General features: G+C 39.8%; 1 protein-coding gene across 31 annotated transcripts in view; it reads left to right on the forward strand.

Moving 5' to 3' along the window:
* Nucleotides 1-22043, forward strand: part of CCDC7 (coiled-coil domain containing 7) — a 411675-nt gene that overhangs the window by 229248 nt on the left and 160384 nt on the right. For 21 of the 31 annotated variants that reach the window (XM_063781580.1, XM_063781581.1, XM_063781579.1 and 18 more), the window contains 3 exons: nt 4180-4290; nt 7266-7376; nt 13074-13187. The exons of 2 other annotated variants lie outside the window; for them this stretch is intronic. In XM_063781580.1, coding sequence (XP_063637650.1) covers nt 4180-4290; nt 7266-7376; nt 13074-13187 — 336 coding nt within the window. The remainder of the gene's footprint in view (nt 1-4179; nt 4291-7265; nt 7377-13073; nt 13188-22043) is intronic. 8 more of the 31 variants (XM_063781588.1, XM_063781602.1, XM_063781591.1 and 5 more) reach the window with 3 other exon arrangements.

Consider the following 22043-nt stretch of genomic DNA (forward strand, 5'->3'; position numbering starts at 1 on the left):
TCTGCATACATATACATGTGCATATAAACATGGATATATACCTGTAAAGTCATATTTAGAATTCATGGCAAATCTCTTGGACACCTTAAATTCCAGTTCATTTTCTCAGAGGTTGTTCTTGTCTTTCTCCATTTCATATATATATATTCTTTCTTCTACTGTGTGAATCCTGACTAATCCACAACGCAATTACTCAATTGTATCAGCATCATTATTATTTTTCAACTTTTATTTTAGGTTCAAGTGGTACACTTGCAGGTTTATTTATTACATGGCTATATTGTGTATTGCTGGAGTTCGATGTACAAATGATTTTGTCACCAAGGTAGTGAGCATAGTACCCAATAGGTAGTTTTTCAGTCCTCATACTCTTCCTACCCTCCACCCTCAAGTAAGCCCTGGTGTCTATTTTTCCCCTCTTTGTGTCCATGTGTACTCAATGTTTAAGTGTACCCACTTACAAGAGAGAACATGTGGCATTTGGTTTTCTGTGCCTGTGTTAATTTCCTTAGGATAATTTCCTTCCAGCCTTATCCATGTTGCTGCAAAGGATACAATTTATGGTGTATATGTACCACATTTTCTTTATTCAGTCCACTGTTGATGAGCAGGCATCTAGGTTGATTCTGTCTTTGCTACTGTGAATAGTGCTGTGATGAACATGCACATGCATGTGTCTTTATGGTAAAATGATTTATATTCTTTTGGGGTTATTCCCAGTAATGGGGTTGCTGGATCAAATGGTAGTTCTAAGTTCTTTGAGAAATTTCCAAACTGTTTTCCACAGTGGCTGAACTTATTTACATTCCAATCAGCAATGTATAAAGCCTTCCTTTTTCTCTACAACCTCACCAGCATCTCTTATTTCTGACTTTTTAGTAGTAGCCATTCTGACTGGTGTGAGATGGTATCTCATTGTGGTTTTGATTTGCATTTCTCTAATGATTAGTAATGTTAAGCATTTTTCCTATGCTTGTTGGCAGCATGTATATCTTCTTTTGATAAGTGTCTGTTCATGTCCTTTGCCCATTTTTAATGGAGTTCTTTGGTTTTTGCTTGTTGATTAGTTTAAATTCCTTATAGATTCTGGATATTACACCTTTGTTAGATGCATAGTTTGAGAATATTTTCTCCTATTCTGTAGGTTGTCTATTTGCTCTGTTGATAGTTTATTTTGCTCTGCAGAAGCTCTTTAGTTTAATTAGATCCTATTTGTTAATTTTTGTTTTTATTGCAGTGGCTTTTGGCATCCTTCTCATGATATCTTTGCCAAGTCCTACGTCCAGAATGATATTTCCTAGGTTAATTTTCAGAGTTTTATATTTTTGAGTTTTACATTTAAGTCTTTAATTCATCTTGAGTTTATTTTTTTATGTGGTGAAAGGAAGCAGTCCAATTTCAGTCTACTGCATGTGGCTAGCCTGTTATCCTAGCACAACTTTCTGAATAGAAAGTCCTTTCCCTGTTGCTTGGTTTGCCAGCTTTGTCAAAGATCAGATGGTTGTAGGTGTGTGGCTTTATTCCTGAGTTCTCTAACCCGTTTCCTTGGTCTATGTGTATGTTTTTATACCACTACCATGCTGTTTTGGTTACTGTAATCTTGTAGAGTAGTTTGAAATTCTGTAGTGGGCTATCCTGGGCTTTGTTCTTTTTGCTGAAGATTGCTTTGGCTATTTGGGCTCTTTATTGCTCCATATGAATTTTAGAATAGGTTTTTCTTATTCTGTAGTTTGATAGGAATAGCATAGAATATGTAAATTGCTTTGAGTAATATGGCAATTTTAGCAATATTGATTCTTCCTGTCTATGAGCGTGGAATGTTTTTCCACTTCTTTGTGTCATCTCTGATTTCTTTTAGCAGTGTTTTGTAATTCTCAATGTAGAGATCTTTCACCTTGCTGGTGAGTACTGCTGCAGCAGCAATGGCAGAGGGCTTGTTGCCAGTTGCCAATGGGAATTCCACCCCAGAGAAACACAGAGCTGCCACAGACGGAAGTGATCAGGCAGAAGTAGGGTGGCTGCATTGAGGGCCAAGGTCGGAAGGCCCTGCTTAGTAAGGAGTAGCAAGGCCTGGGACCTGCATGAAAAGCAGTGTGGCTGTTTTTCTTTATGGCACGTGTCGCATGTTGGAGGCACGAGATAGCTTTTGAGCTCTATACTCTCTCCCTATCCTCAGGGCAATGGGGACTGGGGAGACTATGGCAGTGGCAAAAGCTGTGGGCCTATTGTGTTACCTGTGGAATCTCTGCCTCAGAGAAATGCAGAGCTGCAGCCAGCCCAAGTGATCAGGTTGGGGGGTGGGGGTGAGGTGGGTTGCTGTTCTGGGGACCTAGGCCGATTGGCTTTGCTTGGCAAGGTGCCCCAGAGGTGAGGCCTACAGTCTGTCCACATTTCAGTATCCTAGATGGGACCCTTATCCTGGGGCGCATGGGAGATCCCTGCCTCCCTTCTTGGCAGAGCTATGGCAGCTGGTCCCAGGGTGCTCAGGAATCCAAAGCCCTTGGAGCTCCACATGGGCCTGAATAGTGGCTCTGCCGAGACTCCATGTAGCTTTCTGTGTCAGTCTGGGGGCCCCAGGGAGTAGGGTTTGGCAGGATCTCTTGTTCCTAGGTTTGCAAAGGTTCATGGCAGAGGTATGTGTCCCCAGGGGCTCTCAAGCACTCACTGTTTCCCCATGGTGGGGAGCCTTCCTTGGCTCTGTGCCAGTCCCAGGCGGGTTGCTGTCCTGTCTCACTCCTCTCTGCTCTCCATGGGTCACCACTACTTCCTTGATGAATCCCAAGGTGGCCTCCTGGATGATCCAGTTGAAGAGCCACTTGCCACTTATAAATTTGTAAGTTTACTTGCCACTCTGTCTTCTCTCCTGTGAAAGCAGTTCACACTAGCTGCTTCTAGTCAGCCATGTTGGTCTTAAAATCTGGATTGTATTGCAGTTCCAAAATTATTTTAGAATTGCTTAGCACATACTTCTAGAAAAACAAACCTACTGAAAATATTTTGTGATGTGTGTACCGTCTCTTCTCCGCACACTTGTCCAAGTATTAGGGCATATGTTAAATATTGTATTGATGATTTACCTGTATGAGTTCTTTTTTCTCTTTAATAGGTTCACTAAGTTTGCTTTCAGTTTTAGTTTCTTCTTATCCTTTGTGATTTAATTTAATTTTATTTTTTGAAATATACGAAACCTGAAACTGATTCCAAAAGTAAAAAATATGCAAGGTATACTTAGAGAAGTTCCATTCCTTCCCTAGTTCACCCTCCTTCATCTTGTAGGTAATCAACTATATTGTATTCTTACATTTCACCCGTTTCATTTTGTAAAGCTAAGTATCTTTCTAATTTCCTTTCTTTCTTTTTTTTAATCCTTCTTCCTTACCTAACGATGGCATACAAGTTTTCTCTTTTTTGGATTTTTTTTTTTTTTCACTTAACATTATCTCCTGGAAATCCCTACAGGTCAGTTTATAGAGATTTTTTAAAAATTGCTTTTACAACTCTATGTATAGCTATTGTACCACATTATTAACCGTAACTTTCATTATACTATAGTTTATAGCAAGCTTGTCCAACCTGCCTTATTTTGTTGTTGTTGTCATTCTGGTCTGTTTTGTTTTAGGCTTTTAGCAGCCCAAAGCCATGGTTTTTAGGTTCTGTCTCTAGTGATAAGCAGAAAAGAGGAATGAGAAAGGGGCTTTACTGGCTCAACCAGAAGCAGAAACTAAGAATCCATGACTGTATTCTCTCCCTTGGACACCCCTAGAACTTTATGGTATATACATTGGCTTATTCAACCAATATCCAATGCTTGAACATTTATGTGGTTTTGAGTATTTTGTAATTACAAATAATGCCATAATGATAAACTTGTACACATGTATTTTTATTGTTTGGTTTATGACATCTATATGATCTATACAATATAAAGAACCTAGGAAAAATATAGACTAACTATATATGATTCCTAGAAATGTTTATAAAGTGAGAAAGCATCAACATACAGCCATTAAAATTCTTTTCAACATTTTCTCATCAAATCTATTATTATTGTAATTTAGTTATAACTTTGTAGAAGTGACTGAGAATGCTCATGTAAATGTTTTATAAATTTGAAATACAGAAATTTCACAAAAGATCCATTTTTCTATTTAGTGGAATAAATGTATTTTCTTTATGTAGCTCATAATGAAGTACCAAATGAAAGGCTTGTAGTTGAGCATCAAGAATCATTGTCAAAAACCAAATTACAAGTAAAGAAACAAGAAACTTCTACAGAGCAACCACTCACCAGTAAGTATAAAAATTACACATAACTTTACATTATTTTAAATTAGTCACAGCAAAGGCATTTTTCCTCAGTTCATGAATCTTGAATTTACAGAAATTTTACCTTGAACCTAAAGTATGAATACCATAAGATAACTAGAGAACAAAAGCTAGAGTATTTATTACTTGTAGTTAGTATTTCTGGTTGTAACGGTATTTTGTAGCCATGATCACATGCTCAGTATTCACCAAGGACAATAGCAGGCCAATAATTGTCTTTCAAAGAGTGTGTACCTTTTATCCAACTCTAGGAAGTTACAGGTCCAAAAGCCCAATTTATTCCACTGACCTGTTCAGTAAGCTGTTTCCATTTGGCATCAATCAGTGAACAGAAAGTTTGCCGAGACCTGTAACTCAAATAAAGATCAGAGGAGCTAAAGGGAACAGTAGCATAGGCGGCCTGTTGGATGGACTCCAGAGCATTCTGTTGGTTGGGGCCTGCTCCAAGGTAGAGGCCTTTTTGGTAACTTTAAAATGATTGCAATCAGGATTCCATCAAGGGAACTGCCAGTAGCAGAATAGGTTCACAAATTGCTTGGCCTCTTGTGTATTTGTTGCAATAGAGAGGGACCATAGTTTGACAGTTACCTCCTCAGGAGTGAGACATGTTTCCCCTTTCTAGTTTACTCCCAGGAATTCCTCTTGGGTAACAAGGTCTTTGTACTTTTTATGTATTAATGGCCCAGCCATGTTGCTGCATGTGGGCCAATACAACATCCAGTCCTTGCTGGGTAGTGGACTTGCCTGGGCCTACCAGTAGGGAGTCATCAATGTCGTAGAAGGTTAATAGGAACAGAACTGTTTCCAGATCATGGTTTTGTGGAGGGATTTTAAAGATGTGTTGCAACCTGTTCCATATAAGACAAACTGTTCCTGATCATCTGTGTGGACAGGAATGCTGAAAAGGGCATTTGCTACGTCAATTGCTTTATACCTACTTCCCTCAGCTTGGGTAATTACCTTTATGGACAGTCACAATGTCAGGTCATATCAGTGTTCTAAGAAGTACCATAGCATTAAGCTTCCCATAATCAATGGAGTTTATAGGCACCCAAGGTGATACACACAGGCTAACTTAGTTATTGCATGGAGAAATAGTCTCATGAACATCTTTGGCTTCATGATCATGAAGAGCTGAGCAATAAGGGCAGTGATTTCTATTTCTCCCTCAGGCAATTTTTGGAGACCAATCTCTAGACACTTGTGGTTTAGTAAGTTTACAGTCTTCCACATGCTTCACTAAAATGACCTTAACCACAGTAGTTCCCCTTAGGGCTTGAGGCTGATGTGATTGGGGATTCACACAGAAGATACATCTATATCAATAATATATTCAGTAGAGGGAGTCATAAAAATGGAGGTTTGTAGTGGCCCAGTGGGACCCACCCATAGTTGTGTTTGGGTAAGGGTCATGTTTTTGGTGGCTTCCGACCTCACACCGTATAGCATTATCTGTTTCACCCTCATCCTGGTGTCAGAGATTGTGGAGATAAATCACTGGTAAACTAGTATTCAAATGATGTGAGTTATGTAATTCTACACTATGACCTCTTTGAACTCTGACTTGGTATACATCCTCAGGTGCCACTGTGGAAATAGGGACGTTGGCCTAACCCCTAATTTTGTTTTGTTTTGAAAGCTGAGACTTCTGGGTAAACACAGACCATGTTCTCTGATTCATCTTAAGACCACTGTGATGGGTAGAGGAAATAGCACATGTGTTAATTATAGGTATCATCACCATTTTGACTCTAGTGGGGCTGTATATTGGCCCTATGCCCTACTGCCTGGCCAGAAGATCCTTAGTGGGGAGTCCATCAAGCTCTTCTTTGAGACTTCATTGTTGAGTAACTAGACAATGCTTGCAGTGTCAGGGAACTCATCATGAGTGGGCCAAACTTTCAGAGAACAAATGATAGCCTATAGAGAAAGGAGAGTGTCTCTAGTGTTCATATCTCTTTTTTTTCCCTGCCACCCTTCCTCATCTTCCTTGGACACTTTTAGGGCACTCAGAATGAGGGGCTCTGTTGTGACACACTATACACGGTGCCACTGTCGCACACTATCTTAACACGCTTACCTCCTTTATGGTAGAAGCAAACTATTCAAGTTCCTATAAACTCCTCAGGTCACTGGTGAGGTGGACCTGAGAGATCTTTATTCTTTCAAATTTAATATAAATCTCAAACAATGTGTCATCATAGGCTGTCTGTTCATGCCAGGGACATATTTAGAGTTAACAATAGTCATTGGGTGCCACTCAGCAAGCAGTGTTTGCAGTGACTTGGTAACAAACTACTTTGTTTTCTGGTTTATCTTTCTGTGTTTATTTAATAAAGATAGATATCTCCCCATATTTTTCTTATTTCCTCTTCTTTCTTACCTAAAAGATAGTATACTAGATATTCTCCCTTTTGGTTTTTTTCCACTAAACATTATTTCATAGAAGTATCACCAAGTCAGTTTGTAGGGATCTTTTTCATTCCTTTTGTAACTGTATGTACAGTTTTTTGGACCACATTATAGCCCATAGTTGATATTGTCATAGTTTATATGCTTTACTCAACAGATCTATGCTTGTACATTTAGGTGGTTTTGAGTATTTGCAATTATGCTGTAATGAATAATTTGGTGCATATGCATTTTCATTGTTTGGTCTATGAATACGTATTAATTGAAAATATAAAAAACCTAAGAAAGCCAGAGACTAAGATAAAACATATTCAAAGTACAGGAATACTGATATGGTGAGGTAGTTTCAACACACACCCATTGAAACTCTTCTCACCATTTTCATAGTAGATATAGCATTATGGTAATTTATTCATAACTTTACAAAAATGAGAGAAAATGCCACTGCACATTTGTAAATTTGAAATCTACAGATTTCAAATGGATTTATTTGTAATTTAGCAGACTAAACGCATCTTTTTCTGTAGCTCCTGATAAAGAACCAAATGAAAATCTTATACTTAGGCATCAAGACTCAATGTCAAAATCAGAAATGCAAGTGAAGGAACAAAGAACTCTCAAAGGGCAAAGAATTATTAGTAAGTATAAGAAGTAAAGATAACTTTAAATTATTTAAAAGTAAGTTCATCCGAAGGTATTTTTGCTTTGATTCACAAAAGTTTTACACTTTGACTAAAATGTGAATACCCTACCATAATTAAAGAAAAAAGTGAAAAATATTGATACATTTTGGTTGAGAGATTTCTGGCCCTTAGATTATTTCATGACCACAGGACACACAGTATCCCCCAAGGCTTTATAACAAATGTATAATTGTCTTTCCAAAGTAGTGTGCCTTTCAGCCAACTGAAAGTAATTATGGGCCCAAAAACTTAATGGGCACCTCTCACCTGTGGCCTTCTTCCATAGGCACCAATCAGCAAAGATATTGCTAAGATCTGCAACTCAAAACCGCAAATGGGGATCATAATAACCTAGGGAAAGGTAACCTAGGACACCTGTTTAAGGGACTCTAGGGCATCCTTTTGGTCATGGCCCCACTGAAATGAAACAGAATTTCTGGTAACCCCATAGATGAATGAATGTCATCAAGGATCGCACATAGGGAAAATGAGAGTGTATTTATCCAAACAGTTCCAGTAACTGCTGGGCTTGTGTTTTTTTTTGAGACAGGGTCTCACTTTCTTGCCCAGACTGGAGTGCAGTGGCCCGATCTTGGCTCACTGCAACCTCCGCCTCCCGGGCTCAAGTGATTTTCCTGCCTCAGCCTCCTGAGTAGCTGAGATTATAGGCACACACCACCACGTCTGCCTAATTTTTGTATTTTTAGTAGAGACAGGGTTTCACCATGTTGGCCAGGCTGGTCTCGAACTCGTGACCTCAAATGATCCACCTGCCTCGGCCTCCCAAAGTGCTGGCATTGCAGGTGTGAGCCGTTGCACCTAGCCTGGGCTTATTTTTATTTGTTAGACCAGAAAGGATCAAAGCTTGGTAGTCTCCTCTGGAATGAGATGTCACCCCTTAGAAATCAATCCTAGGCATTTTATCCAGGTACTAAGTAACTGTATCTTGTCTGAACTAATGGCCCAGTTAAGAGCCACTGGTGAGTCATTAGAGCATCCAGTCCTTTTGGGAGATGTCCTTGCTTGAGTCCACTTAAATGATATAATCAATATAATGAAAGGCTAGTCCTCCCCTTGGAACCAGGCCATTTAGAGGTCATTATGCATTGATAACAGATATTAGAGCAGTTTGGTAGCCTTGTGGAAGGATATTAGTTATGTTTTCCAACTTATCCTATATAAGGTTAAACTGAACATCTAAGTGAAAAAAAGATATGGACAGGCATTTAAGGTGTCAGTTGTTGCAAACAAGTTCTCTCAGTTTGGAAAATATCCTGTATGACAACTATAGTCACTTGTGTCTTTGGTGCCCAGGGCTGTAATATAGCATTGGACCAGCAAAATCATTTGAGTCATTATGCACCTGAGGGTGTGTACAAGATCTACTTAGTTATTGAATGGAGAAATAGTCTCATAGAGAACTTTTGCTTCATTAAGCTCAACAAATGACAACAGCCTTTCTGTTTCTTCCTAGGAAGCTATTCTGGGAAACAAAGGTGCTAGGTGCTGTTAATCTGGATATTTACATTCTTCCATATGCCCCACTAAAATGACCTTAAATGCCTCAGTTTCCATCAGGGACTGGGATGAATGCAAGTGGGGGTTCACATAGAAAATACATCTATACCAACAATACATTTGGTGGGGGAGGGGAATAAAATGGAGTTTTGCAGTTGTCCGAAAGGATACTCTCATGGTAGTGTTTGACCAAGGGTCATTTTGGTGGTGTCCTCAGATGCAAAACCAGAGAGCATTACTTCTTTTCCCCAGTTCCTGGTGTCAGAGGTTGTGGGGATCACAGCCACCTGTGCACCAGTATCCTAATGGCCCTAGAAATGCAATTTCTTCCCACCTTCCCTTTAAATTCTGACCTTACAATACATTCTCAGATTACCACTGGTAACATAGGGATCTTGGCCTAACTCTTAATTTTCTTTATTTTCGAGAGCATGAAGTTTGAGCAAAAGTAGTGGAGGGTTCTCTGATTGATTTCAATATCACTGGGAGGTGCAAAGGGAAGAGCACTTTTATTAGTCATGGGGTCATCGCATTCTGGATTTAGTGAGGCCGTGTGTTGGTACCCATGGCGCACTACCTGGCCAGGAGGTTCTTGGTGAAAAGTCCATCAGTGTCCTACTTCAGATTCCATCATTGATTAACTAGACTCAGATATTTCTTGGGGAGAGCCCTTAACTAGATCACCCAGGAATGGGTGCCAAATTACCATTTTTAGGTCACACTGTTCACTGGTCACACATTGCTATCTTGGTGGTAGATGCTTTTTCTATGCCCAGAAATTTGTCAGTTAAGATCTGAATTGTGCCACAAATTAATTGACGTTATCTTATAAGGAGGTTTAATTGAGCTAGTAAAGGCTATGAAATGAAACTAGACATCTAAATCTGGTTAAATCTTGTCATTACTCTCCTCACTCCATCAGTGATCTTAGAGACAGCGGAGTGGCTCAAGGGCCATTATAGCCTCTGCAGATGAAGGCCGAAACATGTTTTCCAGTAGCAGGGAACACAACTGTCCTCACTCCATCAGTGACCTTAGAGACAGTGGAGTGCCTCAAGGGGCCATTGTACCCTCTGCAGATGATGGCCCAAACATGTTTTCCAGTAGCAGGGAACATGTCATGGGTGGGCAATCCTGTCAGAGCCAAAAATAGTACCCAAATGAGGAAGGAGAGGGTTTCAGATGTTCACATCATTCGTCCCCCTTTCCTCCACTTCCTTAGGCAATATGGGCACTGTCAAGATTCTCTTAAGGAGGCATTCTGTAGTGATAAGCTCCACAATATGCCCCTTTCACTCCCTAAGTTAAACAAGATTATTGCTTTATTGTGAAGGCACACTACCCACGTCTCTTAGTTGCTGGGCAAAATGATCATCAGGACTCTGCGTTGTTTTTCATTAAAGCATGAGTCTCAATAACTGACTGCATTACAGGCTGTCCACCATTTTTAGGGGAGTGCCTAGGGCTAAGAATAGTCATTAGGTACAACTCAGTGTGCAGAGTCTCCAACTTTTTTGAGCCCATTGACTTAGGACCAGGAGCAATAACCACAAAATTGCTTCCCTAGCTTTCTCAGAGCCCATCTGCTGGATTTTTCAATTGACTCATTGGATATCTTGGTATGTGAATCAGAGGATAAAGAGACTATTGTTCCATGTCAGAATTGAAAAGCTCATGTAAATAATACATTAGCATTCTAGAAAACCGCATGATGTCTGCTGGCACTTTCTAAGAGATGATTGATTGACATGACTGGCAGAGTGCCCTGTGGGATGTTGAGTCTCTTGCAATTGATCCAGTAACCTCCCCATCCCCCTTCCACTGAGAGTGTCCTGCAGGCTCACTAGCACCTACCAAAGTGTTCCTTCCAGAAAGGCTTTGTGCTTCATTGACCACCCTGCTCTTTGTGGTAGTTTGTTAGAAACAGAAATGCCAGTTTTTGAGTTGGTCTATTAAGATAACATGCCAAACTCAAAGTAACAATTAACCTCATTCACTTACTAGCATATTAAAAGCCATAGCCTAGATAGAGGCAGGTCCCCAGCTCTACCAGTGTCCCATTTTACCCCACAGAAAAGCACTTAGCAAGGGTCAGATGCATCAGTGTAGACTGTGTGAGTGGGCATGGGATGGGGTTGTCTCATGGTGGAAGGAGTCCCAAACAAGAAGCTATTTTCCATTTTATGGACCCTGAGGCTGAGTTAGCTGGAGCTCTGAACCACATGAATACCTTTAGCTATTTGCTCCCTATTCTAATTCCTCTCAAATTGAGTTCAGATTGCTTAACACATACTAGAACAACAACTAAAAAGATTTCATGATTTGTTTACACTCCACCTCCACCTCTCATGTCCAATAGTGAGGGTTTATGTCAAATACTATATTGATGAGTTATTGCTTTTATTTTTTCTTCAATGATTTCATTTCATTATTTCCTTTTAATTTTCACCCCACCTTCTTTTCCTTGTTGATTTAATTTTGTTTTTGAAATTTGTAGGACATGAAACTACTTTTGAAAGTAAAACAATATATATGCAAAAAGTTATACTTAGAGGAGTATATTTTCTTCCCCAGTCCTCTCCCTCATTTTGTAGGTAACCAATAACATTGTTTCTTATATCTTTCCTCTGCTTCTTTTTGTAAAGATAACTATCTCTCTATTTCCTTCTCTATTTTTTTTTCTCATTTCTTCATCTTCCTTCCCCAAAGATGGCATTCAAGTTTTCCCCTTTGTAGGTATTTTTTTCCTTCACATTATTCTTTGAAATCCCTTCAGGTCAATTTATAGACATGTTTAATTTGTTTTACAGTTACACTTACAGTTGTTTGTACCACATTATTTACCATAAGTACTATACCATAGTGTGTGGTACAGCACGTCCTTGAATAACATCATTTTGTTCAACATTGTTTGATTATAATGTTAATAAGAAAAAAAAATTGATTCCTAGCCAGGCACGTGGTCTGGAGTTAGCACATTCTCCCTGTGTCTGCATGAATTTTCTCCAGGTGCTCCAATTTCCTCCCACATTCCAAAGATATGTATGTTAGGTAAATTAATGTGTCAAAATGGTCCCTGTCTGAGTGAGTGTGGGTATGTGTCTGAGTGCGCCCTGATATGGCATGGCATTCTGTCGAGGGCTGGTTCCCCCCTTGTGCTCTGAGCTGCTAGGATATGTTCCAACCACCTGCAACCCTTAACTGGAATAAGTAGGCTGCAAAACATGTGAATGAATGAATGAATACAAATTATTATAAAATAAAAATTCATATACAATAATTATACAAATACAGACAATAAACAATGCAGTATAAAAGCACTCTGTAAGCCACCATATTTGTGATTGCTTTTAAATTTTATGATGGGGGAGATGCTCCTTACAATTTTGCTTTGCTTTTGATTTATTCCTTTGAATAAATCAAGAAGTTTATTCCTTGACTTAACTCACCACCACTATGACAACCATCATTCACTGATTAACCACAAATTGGGTAAATAATTGTCACTTGTTTTTATTATTTTTTCTTAAATCTATGTATAGCTCACATTTATTTTAGTGTTTACTATTAGAAGTGTTTTGGGTCTTTATTTAGAAGTTTGTGATGTTTTTGTTACAAAAAAAATACTGTAAGAACTTAACTCTTGTTTATGTCAATTTGCCTATGGTAAAATGGGTTTCATTATGTGTCATTTTGCTTAAGGTCACAGTTTCCAAGATTCTATCAATGACATTACGTGAGGACTTACTGGATATACATGTCTCAGTTTATTCAACCAGTCTCCTCTGCTTGAAAGTTTATGTAGTTTTGACTATTTTGCAATTACATATATGCTATAATAAATAACATTGTACCTATTTCTGTGAATATGTATTAACCTAAAGTATAAATAACATAAGGAAACTACTGACTAATATATATCAGATGCCTAGAAATGTTATGAAATAATGAGCTTCACCACACACCCATTAAAAATGTTCTTATAGTAGTCATGTCACATCTGGATTTATGATAATTTACTTACAAATTTATCAAAATGAGAAAATTTTTCTACGCAATTACAAGTTTGAAATCTAGAGATTTCACAGTAGGTCTGTTTTTCCATTAAGAGACTAAATGCATCTCCTTATGTAGCTCATGATGAAGAACCAGGCAAAAATCTTGTGCTTGAACATCAAGATTCAGTGTCAAAACTGGAAATGCAAATTGAAAAAACCAAAAAACTTCCTAGAGAGAAAAGACATAGTAGTAAGTATAATAATTACAGATAACTTAAAAATTTTTAAGTTAATCTCATTAGATCATTTTTCTTTGGTTCATGACTATGTAGTTGAGCATATAGTTTATGGAAATTTTATACTTTACAGTGTGAATACCTTAAAATAACTAGGGAACAAAAGCCATATAATATTTGGTTGGAATTTCTGGTCTTAAGATTATTTTATGGCATGCTGATGTGCTCGGTGTCCACCAAATCCAATAAAAATCATTAGTCTATCAAAGGGTGTTTGCTTTCAGCCAACTGTAGGAGATTATGAGTCCAAGTGTTCAACAGGAACCTTGGGACATGTGGCAGTATCCTTCTGTCATAGACTCTAATTGGCAAACAGAGAGATTGGTGAGATGTGTAACTCAAATGACAAAATGTATCAGAGAAGGCCAAGGGGAAAAACGGCCTATGTGGTCACTGGAAGGTCTCCAGAACATCCTGTCTTTAGGCTTCACCTAAGGGTAAAGGTCTTATTGGTAACCTGATAGATGGTGTCATGAAGATGCCCGTTAAGGGAATGTGAGAGCTCTAGTCTGGGCTTTCCTTTTACTTGTTGGGGCTAAGAGTGACTAAAGCTGAGAGTGACCTAGCCCTTGCCGGGTAGTGTTTTTGTCTGGGCCCAGACAAAATGAATATAGTGGAAGGCCAGTGCTTCATCTGGGAGTGTTGCTGTTTTCACGTCACAGCCTTGAGGAGGACATTAAAGGTGTAATGCAGCCCATTTAATGTAAGGCGGACTGACCTTGATCATCTTTGTGGACAAGGATGCCGAAAAGGGCATTTACAATGTCAGTTGCTTTAAAGCTATTTCCCTCATCTTGGGTAGTAGCCTCTGTGATAGTCATAGTATCAGGTAACAGCAGTGCCAAAGACAGAACTATGGCATGAGCCACCAATAGTCAATTATTTTTCAGGCACACAATGCCTTAAGCAAAAGGCCAGATGGTGAACTTTGGCTTCCTTAAGCACAGCAATGAAGACTTTTTTTTTTAATCCCCAAGACAGTTGATAGTGTTTTTAAGAGACAAAGACACTAGCTGCTGGTAGTCTGGCGGGTTTAGTCTTCCATATACCCCACTAAAATGGTCCTAATTGCAACAATTTGCCTCAGGGACTGGGGGTGAATACAGTCAGGGGTAGACATAGACAATATGTCATAACAATAACCCATTCAGTAATGGGTTCCATAATGATGGAAGTATGTAGTGGCTTGAAGAGACCTACCTGTAGTCAGATCAGGATGTTGGTGGTGGTGGCCTCCAACTGAAAACCAGAGAACCTTATCTGTTTCCTCCTCATTCTCATGCCAGGGATTTTGGGGATCACAGTCGCCTGTGCACTATTATGCAAAAGGCCCAAGAAATGAAATTCTCCATGTCCACTTTGAACTTTAACTTTGATATAGGGCCTCCATTCCTCACTGGGGACATAGGGACATTGGCCATGTCATAGTCTTGTTTTCTGTTTTTTTTTTTTTAAGCCAAAAGATTTGCATAAAAATTGGCAGGGCTCTCTAATTCATTTCAAAATTCAATGGTAGAAGAGGAGAGCAGCATTTGTATTAGTTATAGGGGCCAGCACTGGGCAGAACCTAGGAGGCCGCCATTGAGCCCAAAATGGCACACTACCACCAAACCATGAGTTCCCTGGTGAAGAGCCCATTAATCTCCTTTTGTGAGTCCTTATTGTTGGGTAACCAAACCTAGAGATCTCTTTGGTGAGGCCCTTACCTAGATCATTGAGAAGTGTGTGCCCAATGACTATTTTTATGTTGCTGTCTGTGATGATCTCTTTTTGCTTTTTTGTAGCAGTTGCTTCTTCCATGCTGAGGAATTTGACATGTATAGGCCATTGCTTACAGTATCACAATAAATGAAAAAAATTATGATCTAGATCAGTGGTCCTCAACCTTTTTCACACCAGAGAAAGTGAACAAAATTAACATTTTTTGCATGGACCAGGGCTGAGGTGGGGGGTGGTTTTGGGATGATTCAAGTGCATTACATTTATTGTGCACTTTATTTATATTATTATTACATTGTAAATATGTAATGAAATAATTATACACCATAATGTAGAATGAGCGGGAGCCCTGAGCTTGTTTTCCTGCAATTAGATGGTCCCATGTGAGGCATGAAGACAGTGACAGATCATCAGGCATTAGATTCTCATAAAGAACACACAACCTGGAACCACCCAAGATGGCCGAATAGGAACAGCTCCAGGCTACAGCTCCTAGCATGAGCGACCCAGAAGATGGGTGATTTCTGCATTTCCAACTGAGGTACCGAGTTCATCTCACTGGGACTGGTTGGACAGTGGGTGCAGCCCACGGAGTGTGAGCCAAAATGGCAGGACATCGCCTCACCCAGGAAGCACTAGGGGTCAGGGAATCCCTTTCTTAGTTAAGGGAAGCCATGACAGATGGTACCTGGAAAATCAGGACACTCCCGCCTTAATACAGTGCTTTTCCAATGGTCTTAGCAAAAGGCACACCAGGAGATTATATCCTGCGCCTCGCTTGGCGGGTCCCACACCCATGGAGCCTTGCTCACTGCTAGCACAGCAATCTGAGATCAAACTGAGAGGTGGCAGCGAGGATGGGGGAGGGGCATCTGCCATTGCTGAGGCTTGACTAGGTAAACAAAGCAACTAGGAAGCTCGAACTAGGTGGAGCCCACCGCAGCTCAACAAGGCCTGCCTGCCTGTGTAGACTCCACCTCTGGGGGCAGGGCATAGCTGAACAAAAGGCAGCGGAAACTTCTGCAGACTTAAACGTCCCTGTCTGACAGCTTTGAAGACAGCAGTGGTTCTCCCTGCATGGAGTTTGAGATCTGAGAATGGACAGACTGCTTCCTAAAGTGGGTCCCTGACCCCCCAGTAGCCTAACTGGGAGACATCTCCCAGTAGGGGCTGACTGACACCTCAAACAGCTGGCAGCCCCTCTGAGACAAAGCTTCCAGAGGAAGGATCAGGCAGCAACCTTTGCTCTTCTGCAATATTTGCTGTTCTGCAGCCTCCGCTGGTGATACCCAGGCAAACAGGGTCTGGAGTGGACCTCCAGCAAGCTCTAGCAGACCTACAGCTAAGGGTCCTGACTGTTAGAAGAAAAACTAACAGACAGAAAGGAATGGCATCAATATCAACAAAAACAACATCCACACCAAAACCCATTTGTAGGTCACCATCATCAAAGACTAAAGGTAGATAAAACCACAAAGATGGGGAGAAACCAGAGCAGAAAAGTTGAAAATTCTAAACACCAGAGTGCCTCTTCTCCTCCAAAGGATCGCAGGTCCTTGCCAGCATCAGAAGAAAGCTGGACGGAGAATGACTTTGATGAGCTGAGAGAAGTAGACTTCAGAAGATCGGTAATAATAAACTTCTCTGAGCTAAAGGAGGATGCTCAAACCCATTGCAAGGAAGCTAAAAACCTTGAAAAAAAGATTAGAAGACTGGCTAACTAGAATAAACAGCATAGAGAAGACCTTAAATGACCTGATGGAGCTGAAAACCATGGCACGAGAACTATGTGATGCATGCACAAGCTTCAGTAGCCAATTCAATCAAGTGGAAGAAAGGGTATCAGTGATTGAAGATCAAATGAATGAAATGAAGTGAGAAGAGAAGTTTAGAGAAAAAAAGAGTAAAAAGAAATGAACAAATCCTCCAAGAAATATGGGACTATGTGAAAAGACCAAATCTGCGTTTGATTGGTGTACCTGAAAGTGGCAGGGAGAATGGAACCAAGTTGGAAAACACTATTCAGGATATTATGCAGGAGAACTTCCCCAACCTAGCAAGGCAGGCCAACATTCAAATTCAGGAAACACAGAGAATGCCACAAAGTTACTCCTCGAGAAGAGCATCTCCAAGACACATAATTGTCAGATTCACCAAGGTTGAAATGAAGGGAAAAATGTTAAGGGCAGCCGGAGAGAAAGTTCGGGTTAACCACAAAGGGAAGCCCATCAGACTAACAGCTGATCTCTCAGCAGAAACTGTACAAGCCAGAAGAGAGTGGGGGCCAGTATTAAACATTCTTTTTTTTTTATTATACTTTAAGTTTTAGGGTACATGTGTACAACGTGCAGGTTTGTTACATATTTATACGTGTACCATGTATGTGTTCTGCACCCATTAACTCATCATTTAACATTAGGTATATCTCCTAATGCTATCCCTCCCCCCTCCCCCCACCCCATGACAGGCCTGGTGTGTGATGTTCCCCTTCCTGTGTCCATGTGTTCTCATTGTTCAATTCCCACCTATGAGTGAGAACATGTGGTGTTTGGTTTTTTGTCCTTGCCATAGTTTGCTGAGAATGATGGTTTCCAGCTTCATCTATGTCCCTACAAAGGACATGAACTCATCCTTTTTTATGGCTGCATAGTATTCCATAGTGTATATGTGCCACATTTTCTTCATCCAGTCTATCATTGTTGGACATTTGGGTTGGTTCCAAGTCTTTGCTATTGTGAATAGTGCCGCAATAAACATACGTGTGCATGTGTCTTTATAGCAGCATGATTTATAATCCTTTGGGTATATACCCAGTAATGGGATGGCTGGGTCAAATGGTATTTCTAGTTCTAGATCCCTGAGGAATCGCCACACTGACATCCACAATGGTTGAACTAGTTTACAGTCCCACCAGCAGTGTAAAAGTGTTCCTATTTCTATACATCCTCTCCAGCATGTGTTGTCTCCTGACTTTTTAATGATCGTCATTCTAACTGGTGTGAGATGGTATCTCATTGTGGTTTTGATTTGCATTTCTCTGATGCCCAGTGATGATGAGCATTTTTTAATTTGTCTGTTGACTGCGTAAATGTCTTCTTTTGAGAAGTATCTGTTCATATCCTATGCCCACTTGTTGATAGGGTTGTTTGGTTTTTTCTTGTAAATTTGTTTGAGTTCATTGTAGATTCTGGATATTAGCCCTTTGTCAGATGAGTAGATTGCAAAGATTATCTCCCATTCTGTAGGTTGCCTGTTCACTCTGATGGTAGTTTCTTTTGCTGTGCAGAAACTCTTTAATTTAATTAGATCCCATTTGTCAATTTTGGTTTTGTTGCCATTGCTTTTGGTGTTTTAGACATGAAGTCCTTGCCCATGCCTATGTCCTGAATGGTATTGCCTAGGTTTTCTTCTAGGGTTTTTATGGTTTTAGGTCTAAGATTTAAGTCTTTAATCGATCTTGAATTAATTTTTGTATAAGGTGTAAGGAAGGGATCCAGATTCAGCTTTCTACATATGGCTAGCCAGTTTTCCCAGCACCATTTATTAAATAGGGAATCCTTTCCCCATTGCTTGTTTTTGTCAGGTTTGTCAAAGATCAGATAGTTGTGGATATGTGGCATTATTTCTGAGGGCTCTGTTGTGTTCCATTGGTCTATATCTCTGTTTTGGTACCAGTACTATGCTCTTTTGGTTACTGTAGCCTTGTAGTATAGTTTGAAGTCAGGTAGCGTGATGCCTCCAGCTTTGTTCTTTTGGCTTAGGATAGACTTGGCGATGCGGGCTCTTTTTTGGTTTCATATGGACTTTAAAGTAGTTTTCTCCAATTCTGTGAAGAAAGTCGTTGGTAGCTTGATGGGGATGGCATTGAATCTATAAATTACCTTGGGGAATATGACCATTTTCACAATATTGATTCTTCCTATCCATGAGCATGGAATGGTCTTCCATTTGTTTATGTCCTCTTTTATTTCATTGAGCAGTGGTTTGTAGTTCTCCTTGAAGAGGTCCTTCACATCCCTTGTAAGTTGGATTCCTAGGTATTTTATTTTCTTTGAAGCAAATGGGAATGGGAATTCACTCATGATTTGGCTCTCTGTTTGTCTGTTATTGGTGTATAAGAATGCTTGTGAGTTTTGCACATTGATTTTGTGTCCTGAGACTTTGCTGAAGTTGCTTATCAGCTTAAGGAGATTTTGGGCTGAGACGATGGGGTTTTCTAGACATACAAGGATGTCATCTGCAAACAGGGACAGTATGACTTCCTCTTTTCCTAATTGAATATCCTTTATTTCCTTCTCTTGCCTGATTGCCCTGGTCAGAACTTCCAACACTATGTTGGATAGGAGTGGTGAGAGAGGGCATCCCTGTCTTGTGCCAGTTTTCAAAGGGAATGCTTCCCGTTTTTGTCCATTCAGTATGATATTGGCTGTGGATTTGTCCTAGATAGCTCTTATTATTTTGAGATATGTCCCATCAATACCTAATTTATTGAGAGTTTTTAGCATGAAAGGTTGTTGAATTTTGTCAAAGGCCTTTTCTTCATCTATTGAGATAATCATGTGGTTTGATTTGCGTATGTTGAACCAGCCTTGCATCCCAGGGATGAAGCCCACTTGATCATGGTGGATAAGCTTTCTGATGTGCTGCTGGATTCAGTTTGCCAGTATTTTATTGAGGATTTTTACATCCATGTTCATCAGGGATATTGGTCTAAAATTCTCTTTTTTGGTTGTGTGTCTGCCAGGCTTTGGTATCAGGATGATGCTGGCCTCATAAAATGAGTTGGGGAGGATTCCCTCTTTTTCTACTGATTGGAATAATTTCACAAGGAATGGTATCAGCTCCTCTTTGTACCTCTGGTAGAATTCGGCTGTGAATCCATCTGGTCCTGGACTTTTTTAGGTTGGTAGGCTACTAATTATTGCCTCAATTTCAGAGCCTGTTATTGGTCTATTCAGAGATTCAACTTCTTCCTGGTTTAGTCTTGGGAGGGTGTATGTGTTGAGGAATTTATCCATTTCTTCTAGATTTTCTAGTTTATTTGCATAGAGGTGTTTATAGTATTCTCTGATGGTAGTTTGTATTTCTGCGGGATCGGTGGTGATATCCCCTTTATCATTTTTTATTGCGTCTGTTTGATTCTTCTCTCTTCTTTATTAGTCTTGCTCTAGCGGTCTGTCAATTTTGTTGATCTTTTCAAAAAACCAGCTCCTGGCTTCATTGATTTTTTTGAGGGTTTTTTGTGTCTCTATTTCCTTCAGTTTTGCTGTGATCTTAGTTATTTCTTGCCTTCTGCAAGCTTTTGAATGTGTTTGCTCTTGCTTTTCTAGTTCTTTTAATTGTGATGTTAGGGTGTCAATTTTAGATTTTTCCTGCTTTCTCTTGTGGGCATTTAGTGCTATAAATTTCCCTCTACACACTGCTTTGAATGTGTCCCAGAGATTCTGGTATGTTGTGTCTTTGTTCTTGTTGGTTTCAAAGAACATCTTTATTTCTGCCTTCATTTCGTTGTGTACCTAGTAGTCATTCAGGAGTGGGTTGTTCAGTTTCCATGTATTTGAGTGGTTTTGAGTGAGTTTCTTAATCCTGAGTTCTAGTTTGATTGCACTGTGGTCTGAGAGACAGTTTGTTATAATTTCTGTTCTTTTACATTTCCCGAGGAGTGCTTTACTTCCAACTATGTGGTCAGTTTTCGAATAGGTGTGGTGTGATGCTGAGAAGAATGTATATTCTGTTGATTTGGGGTGGAGAGTTCCGTAGATGTCTATTAGGTCCACTTGGTGCAGAGCTGAGTTCAATTCCTGGATATCCTTGTTGCCTCTCTGTCTCGTTGATCTGTCTAATGTTGACAGTGGGGTGTTAAAGTCTCCCATTATTATTGTGTGGGAGTCTAAGTCTCTTTGTAGGTCTCTAAGGGCTTTCTTTATGAATCTGGGTGCTCCTGTATTGGGTGCATACATATTTAGGATAGTTAGCTCTTCTTGTTGAATTGATCCCTTTACCATTATGTAATGGCCTTCTTTGTCTCTTTTGATCTTCATTGGTTTTAAATCTGTTTTATCCAAGACTAGGATTGCAACCCCTGCCTTTTTTTGTTTTCCATGTTCTTGGTAGATCTTCCTCCATCCCTTTACTTTGAGCCTATGTATGTCTCTGCACGTGAGATGGATTTCCTGAATACAGCACACTGATGGGTCTTGACTCTTTATCCAATTTGCCAGTCCGTGTCTTTTAATTGGAGCTTTTAGCCTATTTACATTTAAGTTTAATATTGTCATGTGTGAATTTGATCCTGTCATTATGATGTTAGCTGGTTATTTTGCTCATTAGTTGATGCAGTTTCTTCCTAGCATTGATGGTCTTTACAATTTGGCATGTTTTCGCAGTGTCTGGTACCAGTTGTTTCTTTCCATGTTTAGTGCTTCCTTCAGGAGCTCTTTTAGGGCAGGCCTGGTGGTGACAAAATCTCTCAGCACTTGCTTGTTTGTAAAGGATTTTATTTCTCCTTCACTTATGAAGCTTAGTTTGGCTGGATATGAAATTCTGGGTTGAAAATTCTTTTCTTTAAGAATGCTGAATATTGGCCCCCACTCTCTTCTGGCTTGTAGAGTTTCTGCCGAGAGATCAGCTGTTAGTCTGATGGGCTTCCCTTTGTGGGTAACGCGACCTTTCTTTCTGGCTGCCCTTAACATTTTTTCCTTCATTTCAACTTTGGTGAATCTGACAATTATGAGTCTTGGAGTTGCTGTTCTCGAGGAGTATCTTTGTGGCCTTCTCTGTATTTCCTGAATTTGAATGTTGGCCTGCCTTGCTAGATTGGGGAAGTTCTCCTGCATAATATCCTGCAGACTGTTTTCCAACTTGGTTCTATTCACCCCGTCACTTTAAGGTACACCAATCAGACGTAGATTTGGTCTTTTTACATAGACCCATATTTCTTGGAGTCTTTGTTCATTTCTTTTTATTCTTTTTTCTCTAAACTTCTCTTCTCACTTCATTTCATTCATTTGATCTTCCATCACTGATACCCTTTCTTCCAGTTGATCGAATCAGCTACTGAGGCTTGTGCATTCGTCACGTAGTTCTCGTGC

Source organism: Pan troglodytes, chromosome 8 (genome assembly GCF_028858775.2).
Source record: "Pan troglodytes isolate AG18354 chromosome 8, NHGRI_mPanTro3-v2.0_pri, whole genome shotgun sequence".
NCBI classification, from domain to species: Eukaryota; Metazoa; Chordata; class Mammalia; order Primates; family Hominidae; genus Pan; species Pan troglodytes.